General features: G+C 36.6%; 2 protein-coding genes and 2 long non-coding RNA genes across 4 annotated transcripts in view; 1 reads left to right on the top strand and 3 right to left on the bottom strand.

The window, feature by feature from the left end:
* Positions 1-20,365, bottom strand: part of LOC141605036 (uncharacterized) — a 148,547-nt gene that overhangs the window by 5,302 nt on the left and 122,880 nt on the right. The window lies entirely within an intron of this gene.
* LOC141605034 (uncharacterized) overlaps positions 309-20,365 on the top strand; it is a 34,911-nt gene continuing 14,854 nt past the window's right edge. The window contains exon 1 of the long non-coding RNA XR_012526269.1: positions 309-476. This is a non-coding gene — a long non-coding RNA (uncharacterized LOC141605034). The remainder of the gene's footprint in view (positions 477-20,365) is intronic.
* Positions 1,231-20,365, bottom strand: part of LOC141605014 (uncharacterized) — a 37,959-nt gene continuing 18,824 nt past the window's right edge. The window contains exon 3 of the mRNA XM_074423643.1: positions 1,231-1,557. Coding sequence (XP_074279744.1) covers positions 1,535-1,557 — 23 coding nt within the window. The 3' untranslated portion in view covers positions 1,231-1,534. The remainder of the gene's footprint in view (positions 1,558-20,365) is intronic.
* On the bottom strand, positions 1,635-6,295 carry LOC141606920 (uncharacterized). The gene is made up of 2 exons (XM_074426307.1): positions 2,151-6,295; positions 1,635-2,059 (listed from the first exon to the last, which is right to left on the bottom strand). The coding sequence occupies exons 1-2, from the start codon at positions 4,819-4,821 to the stop codon at positions 1,635-1,637; spliced, it is 3,096 nt and encodes a 1,031-aa protein (XP_074282408.1). The 5' UTR covers positions 4,822-6,295.

The following is a 20,365-nucleotide window of genomic DNA, read 5'->3' as shown; positions in this document are numbered from 1 at the left end:
AGGCTTGCGATTCGACTTAATTGTTGTAGATAGTAATTGCGGTGATCAGAGGGGATGTGCTAGTGTAGTTGTTAGTAGAGGGTAAAACTGACTTTTAAGAAATTAGCAATAATATATGTGATTGTATAACATTAATTAATTATGCTAATACAATTTTCATATTTAAACAATACAAAAAAATTATAATAGAATTGATTTGCACTAGAAGGTAAACCTGCGGGGTTAATATGCACATATTAAAAAGTTATGGGGCTAATTTGAACATAGTGACAAACATATGAGGCTTATTTATCACTTCCCGGATCCCCATGTAATCGGTCTATGATAGATCATATACAGGGTAAGAAGAAACTTGACAACTTGTGACTCCCAAACTGTCTCTTACTTTCATTTACATGCTCATATCATTTGACTATGATAAGATCACAAATTGATAGCAATGGAGAACGTAACCTTCCCGAAAACATTGGCAAAATGTAAGTCTCTGGAATACTATAAGAATTTTTCTTATCTAATTCAAGTATTTTTTTTTTATTCAAATTCTTTTTGCCTGTAAAATACCATTGCATCTAATTAGATGTTGTTCTAATCATGGCAATGAATTAGCAAAACCCTAATCAACAAAACCCAGATTTTAGTATTGTCGAGTTTGCGGATCATCAATCTTAGGCTCCTGTATGTAATCGTTAATGTCAGAAGCAGAATTAGTGTATTGTTACTTGTTAGCTTCACTTGTAATCACTTCGTAACTGTAAATATTTCGTGACTCGGAATTCGGAAATATCTGATATACTTCCTCTTGCAGGAAGATTACGCCTTTTTCTCGCATTCAGAAGGTTGTCTCTTGCTCATTCAAGCCTGCTTTTGGCGTCGGTTTCATTATCCGCGTCACAGATGGTTGGAGCATGACACTCTGACACTGATCAGTGATCACCAAAAATTATGCATTTCACTTGTCGTGACGGTCAAATAAATTGAAGAATTTAGAAAGGTATAATTATATTTTTGGTTCTTAGTTCCTGCAGTTCATATTTGATACTGATTATTATCATGCATATAAATTGGACTGAAAAAACTTAGCCATCAATTTGCATAATTGAGATTAGCCTCTCAGAGCACCTGTTTGTGTATGTCGTGTCGAATTAATTGTACAGTCTATGTGAATGTTATGCTCGTAACACAAGATACCAGGTAGCCTTGATAAAACATAATACATAATTACATGAAGTAATGAAGCACATAACAACTTCCGAGGTTGTAGTCTGACATATGAAGCAAACCACGGAATTGAACAGTCACAATATGAAGCAAACCAGCTAGAAAGGTAGCTTTGTGAAAACACAAACATAATTACATGATGATAAGTAGTAGAGTACTAGAGTACATAACAATTTATTAGTCATGTTTACAGCAAACTGACAGGAACTTAAAAGCATTTTACATTCAACTACAGTAGTTCATATTTGTTAAAACATTTGAAGTCCTAATAATTCTCTCTTGCGACTTCATTTGGCGGATGCTTGTTTTCTGATGGTCAGGCCTCTGTAACCATCAGCGCTACAAGTAGAAATAATGTTAATACATAGAACTTCTAAGCAAATTGAAACTTAAAGAATCATTCTTTAACAATAAACTCATGATATGTCTAATGATATACCTCTTGCAGCACGATTACGCCTATTTCTAGCACAGAGAAGGTTGTCTCTTGCTGATTCAAGCCTGCTTCTGGCGTCAACTATTTTCATTCGCTGTTGTGGCAAATGATTTGAGCATTCCACTCCGACACTGATCACAGTAGTAATGCATTCCACTCTTCGTTGAAGCTCATCTTGGATTGCCCTTGGGTCTTCTGCTTCTTCGGTGAGATTATCTTCTTCAAGCGATGGGTCCACAATTTGCAAGACTTGGTCAGGTAATGCTGCTTCTGCATGCATATGAAGGTTGTAGCCTTCCCTAAACATGCTGTCTGTCGGACTCTTCCCTGTCATTAGCTCAAGTAGCAATATGCCATAGCTGTAAACATCACCCTCTTTAGATGGCTCACTTCCGAGCCCATACTCTGACATGTAAACCAAATGCAAAAGGTTAGACGCATAAGTGAGTATGATTTTTGTCAGACTAATTATAAATAGGAATCACGCTATTCTTACCTGGAGCAGCATAACCTATAGTGCCCTTGATTCCAATTGTACTACTTTGATTCGGATGCCGAGGTTGAGTAAGAAACCTTGCTAATCCAAAATCTCCAACATGAGCGACCATGTCACTGTCAAGCAATATGTTGCTCGGTTTCAAGTCGCAATGCACTATTGGAGTTTCACACTCACGGTGGAGATAGATGAGTGCATGGGCAGCATCAATCGCAACATCCACCCTTTGAGCAAGGCTCATGTTTCGTTCGAATCCATGTAACCATCTATCTAGACTCCCATTTGGCATGAACTCATATACCAGTGCTTTAAAATCGTTTCTCTGAAAGTCAATGCTGGAACAAGCTGTTATAACGCCTACCAGATTCCGATGACGAACATTCCTTAATGTGTTACACTCTGCCATGAAGCTCTTAGATGCACTGCGGTGTTGCAAGTTGAGAACTTTAACTGCGACCAATTTTCCATCCAAAATCCCCTTAAACACGGATCCAAAAGATCCCATCCCAAGTAGATTCTCTGAAGAAAAACCAGATGTTGCCTTGAGTAACATGTCGTACGACACTTTCATGGTTACAATCCCCATCATTGAATCTGATGAAAGAGGTGACTTTTTCTTTTTGAGACATGCCAGATACAGCCCTGATGCTATGGCCACCATCCCAAATAGTGCGCCAACAATTGGGATTATCAATTTAAGGGCATGAGACATTATTCTTTTCTTCTCAATGCACTTTGGTAAGTGAAGCTGTTTAATTCCTCCACAAAGTCTGTTATTGCCAGCAACAAAGACCGCACTTGCATTTGCAAATACTGAGTTCGTTGGAACACTTCCCTCAAAGTCGTTATAAGATAAGTTAAGATAATATAATATAGGAAATTTAGAGAAGAAGGCTGGAATTGGGCCAGATAAATTGTTTCGAGAAAAGTCAATTTCTTGGAGGCTAGCCAAAGAAGCGAAGGATGACGGAATATTTCCTTGGAAAGAATTTCCATCCATGAAGAGGTGTTGAAGGTCAGAACAGTCACCAAGACTATCTGGAATGATATCCGAAAACTTATTGTTATCTAGTCCTAATAATACTAGGTTATTTTGTTTACCCATCTCCAAAGGTAGGGAGCCTTCCAAATAATTAGAAGATAAATATAGTTCAATAAATGAAGCAGATCCTTCAAATAGCTCATCTCCCAATGTTCCATTGAGTTCATTGTCGGATAAAGCCAGGTACAACAAGCTTTGGCAAGTTCCAAGGTTTGGAGGTATACTCCCTTCCAAGATGTTGCTATGTAAATAAAGCGTACTCAAGTATGATAAATTGGCCATGGAATTGGGAATTTTACCTTTTAAATTGTTGGAGTACAGAGAAAGTAGTTCCAATTTGTAGAGCTTCCCAAGATCTCGAGGGATAGACCCCGTTAATTTGCAGTTGTTCATCCATAATTGCTCAAGATTGTTGAGATTGGTAATACCTTCTGGAATTTTTTCACTTATCGGAGTATCTTTGATATTGAGGTGCTCCAAAGAGGTGGAGAGATTGGCAACAGATTTGGGTAATATTCCTGAAAAATGATTCGGTCCTAAAATGAGGGTACGTAATTGGCTGCAGTTAACAAGTGTATCTATAAAATTAATGTCACCCTCTAGGAAGTTCCCTCCTAGAGATAAATAATTTAGCTTATGAAAATTCCCAAAATAAAAAGGAACATTTCCTATAAAATTATTAAAACCGAGTCCAATAATTTCAAGAGCTGTTAGGTTTTGGATCGTGATTGGAACTAATCCTGTGAAGTTGTTTTCGTCAAGGTTGAACCATGTCAGACGGGGAATATTGACGCCAACATCTGCTGGAAGTTCGCCATGTAGTTGGTTGTCACAAAAATCAAGATATTGTAGGGAGGAGAGATTAAAAAGGGATGTGGGAAGTGTGCCTGTGAGTTTATTTTCTGAAACTCCAAGGATGGTTAGATTTTGCAACCTACCAATGCTGTTTGGGATAGTTCCAGTAAATGAGTTGTATTCAGCATATACGTATACTAAAGAAGTAAGATTTTGTATGATGTCAAAAAGAGGGCCGATAAGATAGTTATTGTACACATAAAGGTCTTCTAAATTTGACAATGCTCCTAGTCCTGTTGGGAGGTTTCCCTCTAGCTTGTTGTTGCCTAAGTCAAACACTCTGAGGTTAACACAACGAGATATGTTGGCTGGAATTTCACCTACAAGTGTGTTGTTAAATATCCCTAGGTGTTGAAGCCTGATTAGATGACCTAATTGAGTGGGAATTTCTCCATATAGGCTATTATTGTAAAGGTTAAGGATCTTAAGGAAGCTTAGATTTCCTATGAAAGGAGATATGGTTCCTGCCAAACCTCTAGAACTCAAATCTAGTAAAGTCACTCGTTTATGTTTACGCCCACATTTGACTCCCTCCCAAGAACAGTGGTGAATAGAGTCATTCCATGAGCTTAAAACCCAGTTTGAAGGAACCTTTAGTTGGCTCATGATGACCAACAGCGCGGCATGGTCGCTCGCATTGCCTGGGTGGTCAATGCTACGTAGTGCTAAACTTAGTGTAATATTTTGCATAATAAAAAGAAAGATGATTAGAAAGGCTCGTTTGTTGCACAGGGGAGAAATAAAACTTGGACTTTTATTTTGGATTGGTTTCATTTTGTAGAATTGTCAGCAGTTGGTGTGAGATGCTTTTGAAGTTGATCACTCTTTCATATATATAGGCATTTAAATGATGATTTATTCTCTGGCCTACGTCTCGTAGTTAGCCAAGGGTAATTGCACCATCTACTACGGTACACACTTAACCATTATTACTATTGCATGATTTATTCTTTGGTCTCATTGCCGAACCTTTTTTCAAGATAATGTTTAAAAATAAAAAATCAGCAAAATTATGTCAATTTGAAAGTATTTTACAATATTGGGTCCATGTATGATCGGAATTCAAGGAGCTGGAAAATGGAAGACACGTAACAAAGCACGACATTTTCTCTATGGACACGACTAGCAGGCTGGCTTGTTTAATACTCGCAGTTTATTATATATAGTTTGTCGTGTAAACAAAAATCACGATCCTAAACTGTATTACACATGTTTGATCTTTTTCCCTGCGTTGCTGGAATTATTAAGTGGAGAGATTGAGAGTGCTTGCACACCACTGATAATTATTCTTCACGTTAGCTTGATTCTCATATGTTTATTTTTGCTTCTAAATGCCTTAGGCATGGAGAGGGTGATTATAAGAGATCTAATATCGCATGTGCTCTAATTCTCCATACACTGGCTCAAGGCTGTGAACTTTTCAGTGGAACTTGACTGGTACGTAGATCTTCTGAGAACATTACTGCTTAGACCGTCGTCAGGTCCAAAACTATTCTGACATAGTGACATCAGTTTATCTTGTGTTGCGTGTTCAGCAATACAACCTTGATAACTCGATATCAATGTACAAATATGAAACAATGAGTTACAATAATGAATTGTTAAGGTGTGATCTGCTTCCTGTCAGGCATCTTCTGCAGGAGATCACCCTCGACACATTTATTCCGAATGAGCTGAAAATTTGTGGAAGATAGTCATTAGTCAGTAATTTTATTTTTGTTTAAAATTTACTAGTTTTTTTTCCTTTGGCCAGTGACACTTAAAAGATCATGTTTGCTCTGGAAGAATTGACAATTTGACATCATCACTGCCGTAATTACTCTGGAAAGAGTGTTTATGTAAAGCAGTTTTGTTAATGACTTAATCAACTGTTGACAAGCACCTTGAATTCTTTTGTTTTTCTATTGTTTTTAATGTTCGATACCACACTGGTCCGTCACTCTGTGCACAGTGCAGCGGCGCAGGTACGAATCTCTGTATGCCATTTTTCAGTTTTATTTTGAAATATGATTAATTTTGAACAAAGATGACATTAAAAGACTAGCTTAATCTTGTTTTCTATGCAACTACGCCATTTTGGTTGACGTTTGTTCTATGAACCTCACATGTCATGGCGTGTCTTCCTTCTCATATATTCCGATTCTAAGCGACACTATTTCGCTAAATTTTTGGCCCGTATTTTTTTTTTTAAAAAAAAAGTTGGTTTCTGGGCCACACACTACAGAAGTTGTTGAAGTAAAGACAAGCTTATTTTGCCTTACAGGAAGCAGGCAGCTTCCCTTTAGGACAAGAAGTTACATCCGAAATGAGACTTGCCTGTCAGCACTCAGCCGTGCTTGTTAAAGCTTGACTTGAGGTCAATGTGCCCCAAATTTCACGATGTAAGGACTATCTTGGCTCAATCAATGCATGTTAAATCCCAAATGTGCCCCTAGTTTCGTCTCCTATTTCTCGTAGCTACTTTAGCCTCTTGATCAAAACTTCTTCACTAGCTATTAATATACTGCCTATCTCCCGATCAATTGTTTTTCTTTGTTTTTTAATTTTATTGTGAGAAGAATTTAGTTTACGCTTAGCTACTCTATTATCACCCATGAGGCCATGACATTCGGACACTAATCATGGAAATTAGAAACCATTGTACTTATATATATTAAGAGGTTTAATGATGCTTTGTTCTCTGATTTCCATATGCAGGTAATTCAACCAAAACTACACGTCTACACCATCTATCACGGTAAACTCATCAGTTACATCAGAAGTTCTCATTGACGTAGATGAATTTTCTGGGGTTATATTTGTGTTTTTTCTATGATAGCTTTACTGAAAAAGGAATAGTTGAGCAATAATGTGAAAAAAGAATAGTACTTTACAAAGACTTGACTCTTCCATATCTTTTTGTAATAATTCTACACCTAGCAGTAGAACTAGAGGCTCTGTGCTACATTCATACTAATTCATTGTTATTGCGTAATCCCTCATTGTCTTTGCCTATTGCTATGCACGCCTGCGTATAAGGTTGCTTTTCGTGCAAATTTCAATTCTGTTGAAAGCGGGAATGTAATGCAGACTCCAAAGCTAAATTCAAGCTAATCATTTTTTCAAGTCTGAGACATGTCCGTATTGTGAAGATATTCTGTTCTTTTGTTCAAGTATTATATCGTGCTAAGACATTGTGTGACATGTCGTCAAAGTGAAATGTCCAAGTAATATAGAAAGTTATTCTTTCGTTCCACTCTATTGAATTTCGTAGATAATCACTTAATCAGTCCATCACTTATTTCACTGTCTTAATATTTGTCATCATATCGCGTATTCACTATATTCATCATATCGTGCCAAGACATGGCTTATTTGTCGGTCTGGAGTCAAACATAACGCATTATCATTGGGTGCGACGGTGCTATATATAACTTAAGCATAATATCCAAACTATATTTATAAACTTAGATTTTTGAAGATTATTTACCAAAAATCCGAAAGTTTCAACCAAATACTATCATTTACTTCAGAATACATAAAAATTCAAGTAAGCAAGGAAAAGAGAAATTTTATCTTTTTTTTTTGATAAAAAATAGGTAATGAACTAGAAGGGTAAAAATAGAAATTCAATAATATCTTCTGGATGAAAAACTAAAAAGAATGATTCACTTCAGTTATTTGTAAATAAACATGTCTTAAAAAAGAGTGATTTGAATTTTTTTTATAAAGCCGAGTTACTTCAAAATATTCGATGTTAAAATGAATTATTTGTAATTTAACCCTCTTTGAATAGTTGAAAGTGTTCCGGGTGTAATTCCGGAGCAGGATTATGACCAATTGAGCTTGTGGTATGATGTCGTTGCTCGTCTCTTCCTTTCACTCTCTCCTGTAAAGATGAACAAACTGAGGGCTCGGCTTGGGGCCGAGCGTACTCACTCCGACGCTCAAGTCAGTGAACTTAGAGAGATAAGTTGTATGTTAACTTGGCAAAGTATATTGTAGAGAGATAAGGGAGTTTATACCAGATTATTCGATTATCAGATAGTTTAGTTGTGTTTCTCAATGAGAGATGTGGAGTATTTATAGACTTTCACCTTTTGTCACGTAGTGGCCAAGTGGCGTAGCAGGCGGAAAGACTGTCTTACCCTCGGCCGAGGGACCCATGGCAGGTCGGCAGGCCTGGTTGACTCCATGCCGAGGGGACTGGATGTGAGTACACTAGATATGCCTCTCGGCCGGCTAGTTGCCGAGCCGAGACCCAAGTGACAAGCCGACAGGCTTTGTCGGTTAGGATGTTTTTCCTTTGACTTGTTGTCTTTTGGCTTTGACCTTGGTCAATATGTTGACTCGGTCAGCGGGTGCAGAATATGCCCCATCAATTTGCCCCCAGCGTAGTCTATGCCGTGGTATGGACCTTCGATGCGTGTTTAGCGTATTCTGCCTATGTAGAACTTCTTCCTCGGCTTGGTCATGTTCAGGCCGTACCATATCCCCCCTCCACATGGTTGTGTAATGGACATCGAATGTGGAAAAGGAAATGGCGCTGGCCGAGACCAAGGTTGGGAGTGTCGTGTGCTTTGATTGCCCCTGGCCGGTGCTGCTAAGCTTGGTTGATCAGCTGGCCGTCGGCAAGTAGATACCAAGGAGCGTGTCGAAGAAGAAAGGTCATTGTATGTCGATTGACATTCTGTGGCTGCATGCTTGACACGTGGCCTGGTGTTGATTGGTGGACGCTTCATGGGCTTTGCTCTGATTGGTCCACTGAATGGGCTTTGCTCTATAAATAGAGCAGTGTGCCCCTCGAATTTCCGCAAACTTCTTTCTTTTTCAAAAAATTTCTTCTCTCTAGTTTTTTCGAAGAGTTTTCTTCTCTCTAACTTTCGAAGCGTTACTCGGCGTAACACTTTCTCTCAAGGTAAACACCAAATTTCTTCCCCAACTTTTATTTGTTAAGTATTCTATACCATCATGTCTGCTTCTGATGTTCCGCCTAGTACCTCGTTCCCGGGGGGCGAACCGTCGCATCCCGATGAGCAGGAGCCACTGGTTGTCACCCCGGTGGGGTTCGGGGGTCGCAAGTCGTCTTCTCCCGAAATCGACGAGAAATATCTCGAAGGTTTTGATGATGATGAGGAGGAGAGGACGCAATATGATTCGGAGAGGCCGCATTTGTTGTGGCACGGCGAAGCCTGCTCGATAAAGCCTGGTGCCGTTTGGACGAGCAAGTTCGCTCGTGTCGCCGGGCCTGAACTTTTCGAAGACCACTATAACTTCGGAAGGGGGTATAGAATTATTGTCCCCGCGGGTGATCAGGCTGTCTGTTGCCCTTCCGAAGGCTGCATAGGCGTCTACATCAGGCATCTGGAGTATGAGCTCCGTTTTCCTCTTCATCCACACGTCGCGGCCATAATCAAGGCCATGAACGTCGCCGTGACTCAACTGCATCCATTGGCCATTAGGACGATTATTGGCTTCGTGTGGTTATGTCTCTTTAAGGGGGAGACCCCGACGGTGAACCTCTTCCGCCGGCTCCACCATCTTCGGCAGTCTACCCAGGGCGCCAGCGGGTGGTACAGCGTGCAGACAGAGCCGGGTTACGTGACCGTCTCTAAGCTGACATCTTGCAAGGACAGGAAGGGGCGGTGGGTATATGTCGAGGTGCCGGAGGACTATCCACTGCCACGGTCCTTCCAGCGCCGCGTCAATTTGCGGTGTGAGAGTCAGGGGGAGCATGAAAGATATGTCTCCCGTAATAAGATTAAGATGGACGCCAAGAAGGTCTATCTTAAAGACGACGAAGAGCGGGCGATGAGCATGTTCGCGGCCGAGAAGGATGGCACGCCGAAGGAATGGATGCCCCCGACGCAGATCGTCCTTCAAGACGAGCCGCTTTGTCACGTCGGCCTCATACCGGCCCTCGGCCAGGGTGAGTAGGGTCGGTGTGAGGCCCACTTTTGCTTTTATGCTTCGATGTTTTAGCCCCGGTTTACTTCTTTCGCTTAACTCTTGCTTTGTTTCTTGCAGATCGCTTTGGTCAGGATCTCTCTGTCTCCATCGTAAAAAGGCTAGGACTTGACCAGGACAGGAGAGTCGTTGAGCTGCATCCTAAGGCCGCGTCGCGTGATCGTAGGCTGGCCCCGCACGAACTGATGGAGCAGGCATTGAAGGCAATGGACGTTGGGGCGGCTCAGGCAGAGATTGGCGGTAACGTGCCGCGCCGGAGACCAAAAGCAACGTCTACGGCGGCTACGACGTCAACTCCAGCCCCCATAGTCCAACAAGACAAGGAGGTCGTCAATGTCGACGAGGACCTCACCGTTCTGGAGGGTCCTCCTCCTTCAAAAAAGAGGAAAGAAACAGCGCCTGCTGCTGCTGTTACCGAGGCCGGGAAAGAGAAAGGGTCAGCCGACCCTCTATCCAAGAAGGCTAGGTCTGGTACGGATCTAACCCATGGCTCGGATTTAGCAGGTTCCTTGTGCATTCCTGATGACAGGCTTTCTGATATGTCGATGAATGTTGACATGGACGCCTTGTCTGGGTTTTTTGTAGATCAGCCGTCGCCAGCTGTTGTTCTCACCGAACGGCAATTGGAGAAGCAGCCTGTGCAAACGGGCGACAAAAATGCCTCCGCCGACGACTCATCCCAGAAGGCTTCCTTTGTTCAGATCAGGGCCGACGGCGTGAAGTTGGCCAAAAGGCTGGTGAAGCGGGCTGAAGTTGCCGGCACTCACCTTATCGAGCAAGAAAAGCTCGTGGCTCAATATGCCCCTACGCTTGAACGGCTTAGGCTTGAGCTTGCCGCTGCTAAGAAGGAGGCCGAGAGAACGAAGAAGGACTTCCTGGCCACCATGAAGGACTTCCTCGCTGAGCGAAAGCTTAAGGAGGACGCTGAGAAGGTGGTCCTGGCCGAGAGGGCTAAGGTTGAGTCTGCGTTGGCTGACGCCGCTAAGCTGCGGGAGGAGAAAGACAAATTTGAGGGCGGCTATAAGGCCATGGTTGAGAAGAAGGAGAGATGGAAGGCCCTGCATGGCGCCGAGGCGAAGGAGCACAAGAGCACAAAGGCTATCCTTGCTCAGAGGGAGAAGGATATTGAGATGCTAAAAACTGTCATCATCCCTGACATGTGTGCCCGGTACAGGGACCAAGCTGAAGATGCTACCAGGGATGCGATCAAGGAGCTCCTTCCCGAGGGTACTTTCCCGTGGCAAGATTATGTTTGCTCTTTTTCCGGAAGAATTGACATCATATCACTGCCGCAATTACTCTGGAAAGAGTGTTTATGTAAAGCAGTTGTGTTAAATGACTTGATCAACTGTTGACAAGCACCTCGAATTCTTTTGTTTTTCTATTGTTTTTAATGTTCGATACCACACTGGTCCGTCACTCTGTGCACAGTGCAGCGGCGCAGGTACGAATCTCTGTAAGCCATTTTTCAGTTTTATTTTGAAATATGATTAATTTTGAACAAAGATGACATTAAAAGACTAGCTTAATCTTGTTTTCTATGCAACTACGACATTTTGGTTGACGTTTGTTCTATGAACCTCACATGTCATGGCTTGTCTTCCTTCTCATATATTCCGATTCTAAGCGACACTAATTGAACCAAAACTACACGTCTACACCATCTATCACGGTAAACTCATCAGTTACATCAGAAGTTTTCATTAACGTAGATGAATTTTCTGGGGTTATATTTGTGTTTTTTCTATGATAGCTTTACTGAAAAAAGAATCGTTGAGCAATAATGTGGAATTTCAGTGGGTTTCCTGTACAGTCAATAATGTAGGGAGACTGTTTGAGAAAAAGAGAGGGTTCACTGTCACTCTAGCTAACAGTTTAACTCTATATGTTCGTCGTATTGTACTTTACAAAGACTTGACTCTTCCATGTCTTTTTGTAATAATTCTACACCTAGCAGTAGAACTAGAGGCTCTGTGCTACATTCATAATTCATTGTTATTGCGTAATCCCTCATCGTCTTTGCCTATTGCTATGCACGCCTGCGTATAAGGTTGCTTTTCGGGCAAATTTCAATTCTGTTGAAAGCGGGAATGTAATGCAGACTCCAAAGCTAAATTCAAGCTAATCATTTTTTCAAGTCTGAGACATGTCCATATTGCGAAGATATTCCGTTCTTTTGTTCAAGTGTTATATCGTGCTAAAACCTCATGTGACATGTTGTCAAAGTGAAATGTCGAAATAATATAGAAAGTTATTTTCTCTCCTTGCATTATAAGCTTCTTGCACTTTTTTTTTTTTTTTGAGAAAAGATCATTATCATTAATAAAAAGTCATACGACATCTACAACATATGCCAAGCTCAATCGGATACAAATCGATTACAACCATAGAAAATAAATTCTTGTTCAAAGAATGAAACACTGCAACAGAGTCTCTATCATCGATTCGCCGCAAAAGGCTTTCATCCATAAGAGGGTCTCCGAATCTTCCTTGACGAGTATCCATTTCTTCTGACGTGATTGATTGTAGCCATGAATCGGACAAAATATGTAAAACCATATAACGATCTATAACAACGCTGATCTTCTCACGACTTATTAGAAAAGCGCAAACGAACCAGAAAACGAAAGCTCTCAAACTGAGAGAAGGACACCACCGATAGACGGGGACGGAGCCCTCAGAAAGAGAGACGAAACAAAAACGAAAGCGGAAATTAAACAAAAACATAAAGGAAAATAGATTGCAAACTATTGATTGAAAAATAAAGCAATTTTGGGGCTTACCATCGATTGATGATCGATGGGAGCCCCGTATAATTGATGGAGGCTAGGGTTTTTAGAAAGAGTTTTTTTTTAGAGAGAAGATAAAGAGAGAAGAATAATTAATCACACCTGAGAAAGGATGAAAAAAATTTGATAAGCTTCTTGCACTTTAGGTGTTTACTTGCTGAATTTCGATCTCTTTGTAGAATTTGTGAATCACTTAATCAGTCAGTCCATCACTTATTTCAGCGTCTTAATATTTGTCAATTTGTCATCATATCGTGTATTCACTATTGCATTCCTTTGGCCATAAATGGGTATTTGTTGGTCTGGAGTCTGGACCAAACATAACGCATTATCATCGGTGCGATGTTGCTATATCTAACCTAAGCATAATATCCAAACTACATTTATAAACTTAGATTTAAAGTTTCAATCAAATACTGTATCATTTACTTCAGAATATATAAAAATTCAAGTAATTAAGAAAAAGAGATTTTATCATTTTTTAAATTTAGGTAGTGAACTACTCCCTCCTATTCTACATAAATTTTCCTCTTTCCTTTTTCATCTATTCACAATTCCTTCCCTATTTCCTTATTTAGAAAAGTTTTATACTTATTTTAATCACTTTACCCCACAACAATACCCCACCTTATCTCACAACAATACTTATTTTAATCAACTTACCCCACAATAATACTTACTAGATTTTGTGCCCGTGCGTTGCACGGGTTTCAAATTTGTCCTTCCTTTAATTGTTTAGACTTTTAATATCATTTTGAATTATACGTAAAAGTTGTATTTCAATCACTCAAATAAGGTACTCCGTATAAATCTTCGTATCTTATTAATTTGAACACCTTTCAATAAAGTTTCTTTCTTTTCAAAAAATTATCTTATTAATTTTATATAAGATTAAGAAGTACGTTTACGTAAGGATTCTAGGAATAAGAATTACAATTTGTTAGAATAAGAGGATAATTACAAATTATTTTAAAGTTTTATCCTTTAAGTTTTAACTTTTCAAATTTATAGATAGATTTTTTAATGGAATATAATTTAGTAATTTGTAAATTAAGTTAGTTATCCGCAAAACACCATATAGTTATAGTAAATGAATTAAATTGTCATTGAATGCTTTGCTTATCACCCAAATACTTAGCTCAACAATTGTCATCACCTCATTATACAATGTAAACTCCTCAAAACTGCAAGTCGTTTTATCTATATGTCAAATTAATAAATGTACAAACCCCTCAAAGTACAATGATCCACGACTAATAGATAACTTGTTACTCCTTATTAATGATTTAAAATGTTGTTTATTTCTTCCAGTTGTAAGGTTCCATAACATTATTCAGTGTCCGTCTAACAAATATTAAAACTTAATGAAAAATAAGGAATAAAATAGTAACTATCCATCATATATTCATATAAAAGGGTAGAAAGATAATTATTTGATCATTTGATCAACTTTCTGCATAATTTAGTAAGACTAATACAACTTTTATAGTTTATTCGCTCCATTTAAATGAATTTTATACATTTGTTTAATATATGTGAGATATATTTTAATCAAATTTATGGAATTCATTAAAAGAAGCGAGTATATTCCATTGTCCCTCGGCCTTATCAACCAAACTAACACAAAAAATAGGAAGTTGAGAATCATAAATACTGATCATACCAACCTTTTCGAAACTCTTTATAGTGTCTGTATCAGTATGTATGTGATCATTCATTAAAACTAAATACTACAGATTACCCGTATTTGTTAGTGTTTGCTTTGTGTTAGAATCTTAATCTTATAGCCTTTGCATGTGAACGTACCAATCCTTAAGCAAGGAGTATGTGTTTGTAGGCAATTCTAACCATGCTATAATTCTAAAGCAAGTTACTATATTCTTATTGTTACAATAAAGCACAAATATTACGGAGTAGTATTTTATTTTATTAATTATTAATTTAATCTATGCTAACTCAATAATCTTAATGTATAAATAAATTGGAGTTTCCAATTAGGGTTTTTCATTATTGGTTTCTTTATTCTTTAATTGGTCTTTAGCATCATAAATACTGATCATATATATTTCATACGGTATAAGTTGAACTTAGAATTATCAGTTATAACCATATACAAACGGTAAATTCGCTGCGAATTAATATGTAACAACCCTTCAATCCAAGCCTATGATGAGAGAGAAGGAGATAACCCATTATAATAGAAAAGAAGAATATTAATAAATTGTTCCCTTGCTTGAGACTAATAAAACAAACCCTAATAAAAACCCTAATATCTCTTACTTAGTTACTTGTTCCCTTGCTTCAGCCTAATTGATCGACAACAATCATTTCTCATTTACCATATTCCATTGAAGCATCAAATCCGTAAGACGATCCTGTTAATTTCTCTTTCTTTTTTCTTCACTATGGATTCATACACCCTGCGGCATTATCGCGTGTGGAAGAAATAAATATCCTAATTAATGGCTCCCGCAATTACAAATTAAAATTAATAATAATCTTGTTTTGTTTGATCAATGATTGGCTCTGTATTTCTCTGTTTGTATATGGCTTACATCAATGATCGATATTCGCAATAATTAAGTCCCGTTTATGATATTAATTGTATGTCGTTCCGTTGGGTTTTGAACAGAATTCTGATAATGAAGAAACTGGATTACTCATAAATCCCAGGCAATAGATTCTATCGAATTCATCGTGTTTGACAGTATCGTTCCGTTGGGTTTCGCACCCAGAATCCCGAGTTTCATACGAACTACTAAACTCTATTATTGTTATTACCTTCCTTGATCCCATTAATTCTATTGACACATTCAACTTTTGCCGTCAAAACACCATTCAAATCCTTCAACCCATCTTATAGAAATCGGGTTTAGCTTTCTTGTTCCGCTTCTTCTTCCCATAGTACTTCTCGATGACGGTAGCATAATTGGATTCAGAACACCATGCTTGTGGTATGTTGGGCATATCATGACTGTATAAGATTACCATAACCTCGGCGTCGCAAAGCGTGGTAAGCTGCTTAGTCGTGGTGCTCTGATTCTTGCTAAAACTGTTGTGTATATATAAGAAGGTTATCCAGTTTCTCATACACCGCTCTTTACTCTATACTTAGTTGTTCTTTTCGTTCTCATTCCTTCGTTAAGTGACGGGTATCATACATACACTCTTCCCGGATTAACCTCTTCCTAGATTAAAACCATATCTATACACATAACTCATAAGACCGTTTTTTCCGCAAAATTCAGAACATCCCATAGCTTAAAAACCCGAACTTTGATTTCCCCGTTTTCATGTCTCCGTAAGTTCGTTGATCAGTGTATAAGAACTTATCCTACATAATAAATAGTAGTTGAATCATATTTGTGGTCACGTAATATCTATATCTATATAAAAAACATATTAATAAACATATAAAAACATAATCAATGATCATGTGCCATTGTAGAGAAACGAAGAAGGAGAAATATGTATGCGGTCAGTGTGTGAATTACGATAGATGAATCTACATATCTATATATAGCGTTGTATTGCAGGGTTGGTAGAAGTTTAGTAGAAGTCCAATTGTATGTCCCGGGGGAGGAGTGAATGTTTAGTAGAACTGTATTATTAGGTATAGTTTCAAATATTAGAGGGCTAATTATTCATATTTTTTATTAATTTAAAATACAACTTTTTATTTAATTTGTTTCTATTAGATAGAATTTGCACAAATATTGGGGATAACTAATTATACATAAAATTATTTTAAATTAAAATTAATAAAACCGTATGTAGATAGAATTTGCATAAATATTGGGATAATTATACATAATATTATCTTAAATAAAAATTAGTTAGGTAATTTTAAAAAGTTGGAGTCTCTAGAATTGCCTGAAAAAAGCCTCTTTTATATATATATATTGATTTTAATCAAACTTGCAAAATGGAGTTGAATGGAGGGAGTACTCCACAATACCTTCCCTCTCCCCAATTACCAAACTCTACTACAATACTTTACCTTATTTTAATTCCCCTCCTTAATTCTAGTGTCCCCCATGAATAGGGAGGTTTATGTAGAATAGGAGGGAGTAGAAGGGTAAAATAGAAATTTAATTCAATAACTTATCTTATGGACGAAAAACTAAAAAGAATGATTCACTCAGATGATCTGCAATGATTTGTGAATAAACATGTCTTAAAAAAAAGTGGTTGAATTTTTTGTTATAAAGCTGAGTTGCTTTAGAACATTTGATGTTAAAATGAATTATTTGTAATTTAACCTTATTTGGTGGGGCTTTTTTCTTGTAATTGTCCAGTTATAGACATAGGTCAGTGTAACAAACACCAATCTGTACCAATTCAAGTTTTGGTATCAAACGTTGTCTATGTTATATACGTAGGGTAAGATTATTGGTGAGTCTCGAGACAAGACAAAACTCACTTAAGAGTCAAGATCCCCAATAATAACACAAAATCTACCTAAATTTTGACAAAATCTTAAGTTGAGTTTTGGAAATCTAAGACTCAACTTAAGACTCTACAAGAGTCTGACCCCACCTTTTTATAATGACAACCAATAAATACCATGTGTTAAAGTATTATTGTTTTTTTTTTTTTTAATCTAAAACCTCATAAGAAAAGTGTACTGAAAAAGTAATAAAGTCTGAGACGAGTCTGAGTTGAGTATGAACAATAAAATAATGTATATGTAGTGATTTGTGAATAAACATGTCTTAAAAAAAGTGGTTTGATTTTTTTTTTTTTTATAAAACTGAGTTGCTTCAGAACATTTGATGTTAAAATGTCTTATTTGTAATTTAACCTTATTTTAATAGTTGAAAATATTTACGGATGTTTCATAAATTATTTACTTGGATGGTCCTTTGGTAACTAAATAAACAAAATGAGATCTCGGGCTCTCAATAAATAACCCGAATCATTTAGTCTTATGTAAAAGAGTTCTACGTATGATAGTGTAATGATAACCCGTTTTACAATAAATTTGCGAAAGACCGTCTTACGCAAGTATTTCTCAAAAACGTATTGTAGAACGGTTTTACACAAATATTTATGATAACTTGACTATAGACCCGGCAAAATTGACCCGGGCCGAATGTTCCAACTCGGACTCGGTCTGGCACCTGAACTCAAGACACGGTCTTGACCTGAACTCGAATTAACCCCACCCAAATGTTTACTGTTACACACTAATTATTATCCATAAAAAACTTGATAATAATTGACACAAAAATGAGCCAACGTAACTTAACCGGACTGAAAATCGGCGAGTTAAAAGCTTTTACTGCCATTCTAAAAGTTATTTATTTCTAATTTTGCCATTGTAAAGTTATTTTCTCTATTAGCGCCATTGTGAAAGTTGATTCATATGTTTATTGCCATTTTGTAACTTATTTTACCTGCTATTGCAGGTTGCTATTACCTCTATTTTTTTTCCACTAAAAAGTTATTTTTCATGACTTTTTATAAAATAATAAATGATTCCTTTATAGTAAGGGTTTTTCTAACGTGTGTCCTAAGGGCACACATTAAGAAGCCATAAAAGGAAAGATTCTCAGGATAATTTCATAATAAATTTAGTGATGAACTCATTATTGCCATTTTTAATGAAATTATTCTGAGAATTTTTCCTTTTATGGCTTCTTAATGTGTGCCCTAAACGTTAGAAAAACTCTTATAGTAATTAACTAAAACTCAAGCTATATTGTTTTTTTTTTTTACATTCAAATCTTCTGTATTATGTCATTGAAGTTCTCAAATGTCATAAAATTTTAAGGTTTTGGACTTTTTTTTTTACGAAAATCTTCGGAATATTTAGGTTTAGCTAAAAGACAAAAATCTCTCTAGATAATTAATTAAAAACCGAATTGTTTTTTCTCAAAAAGTTTTAATCATAAAAAACTAGCCTTTTCTTAGTATTTTACAGCTTTTTTTTTCTTTCTCAATGTTTATAACCTAATTAAATAATCTATAGACTATTCTTTTTTAAATATTTGTTTCTTATTAGTGATAAAAGAAGGGATTGTTTGATTCAATACGAGAAGATGAAATTCGTGATGATTAAACAATGAAGTAAGTTGTAAGTTTGGTATGAGTTAGTTGTAAGTTTGGTATGAGTTATATAATATATTCACAAAACAAAACAAAACAAATACGTGTGATGTTGCAATTCATGTGCCGGCCAAGTAATGTTGAAAATTTTCGTAAAAAATTCTTTATGTTCTGAAGGAATTGTTTACTAAACCTTTTATGTTATGAACATTTTGGTAAAAAATATTAATAATCAAAGGCTATAAATTTTTCGACATTTGAGAAATTAAATGACATAACATAGAAGATTTGAGAATGAAAAAACATTTTGTTTGTCTTTCGAAAAACTATAAACGAATTCATTATAATCTTATAAAAAGCTCTGAAAATAAAATAAAATGAATGTAATAGTAACCTCTTATAGCAGGTGAAACAAGTTATAAAATGGCATTAAACATAGTATTCCACTTTTACAATGGCAACTAAAGAAAAAATAATCTTACAATGGCAAAATTAGAAATAATAAACTTTTATAGTGGCAGTGAAAGCTTTTAACTCGAAAATCGGCCTTGTTAACTCGTTTAGCAGGTGTAAACTTGAGTAGTGAAAGCGTCCCACTGTCCCTCTATCATGAGAAAGTGGAGAGTACAAGGGCAAAATGTATGTCTCTCGAATTAATGGTGAAATTAGGCCCCTTAACTTTAACAAAAAGTGAAATTCAACCCCAATTTTTATTTTTCACTTAAATCTCAATAAAAATACATTTTATATTTATATTATACAACTAATTATACATAAAAATTACTAATTTTAACTTTATTAATTTATATAAGTTTAATTATTATTTTACATTCATCTATAATGAATAAAATAAAAATATGATAAAATTAGATCAACTATTCTTACATTTATAATAAATTGTCTAAAATTGTAAAATTATAAAAATACTACTTATTATAATTATAGATTGTATACAATTTATAAGGCTATAAAAATTAAATTTATATTTAATTAATTGGATTATAAAAATGAATTTTGGTGGAATTTCATGAAAAATCGAACAACGGGGTTTAATTGCACTTTTGACTAAAGTTAAGGGGTTTGATTGCTACAATTGAAACTTAAGGGGCCTAATTTCACCATTGAACAAAGTTAAGGGGCTAAATTACCACTTTCGCGGTTTATCTAATTCAAGGTTTTTAATCAAACTTTTTATTTAGTTATTATCCTCCGATTCGATTATTGGAAATTACGAGTAACTCATTTCTCAAAACTTGTCAAGGAAATTATGAACAAATGATGATAATCGGAGGGAGTAATAATTATGAACAAATGATGATAATAGGAGGGAGTAATATTATGATTGCATCTAATTAGAGTTACTTCTAATCAAGGCCAACAATTCTTAGAACCCTAATCAATAAACACAGTTGCCAAGTGAAGTTGAGTTCCCGGATTAACTGATACTCATTACGTCTCAATCATTTGTTTATCTTTTATATTCATTGTGAGGTGTATTTTAATCAAAGATAAGCAACATTGATATGTCTACT

This window comes from Silene latifolia, chromosome 10 (genome assembly GCF_048544455.1).
Source record: "Silene latifolia isolate original U9 population chromosome 10, ASM4854445v1, whole genome shotgun sequence".
In the NCBI taxonomy this organism is placed as follows: Eukaryota; Viridiplantae; Streptophyta; class Magnoliopsida; order Caryophyllales; family Caryophyllaceae; genus Silene; species Silene latifolia.
This window is presented reverse-complemented; position numbering and strand designations above follow the sequence as displayed.

Bases quoted from the DNA above. Each gene is read 5' to 3' on its own strand.
- LOC141606920 (XM_074426307.1), bottom strand. From the start codon at position 4,821: ATGAAACCAATCCAAAATAAAAGTCCAAGTTTTATTTCTCCCCTGTGC. The intron at 2,060-2,150 runs GTAAGAATAGCG...TTTACATGTCAG, and splicing joins TATAGGTTATGCTGCTCCAG to AGTATGGGCTCGGAAGTGAG.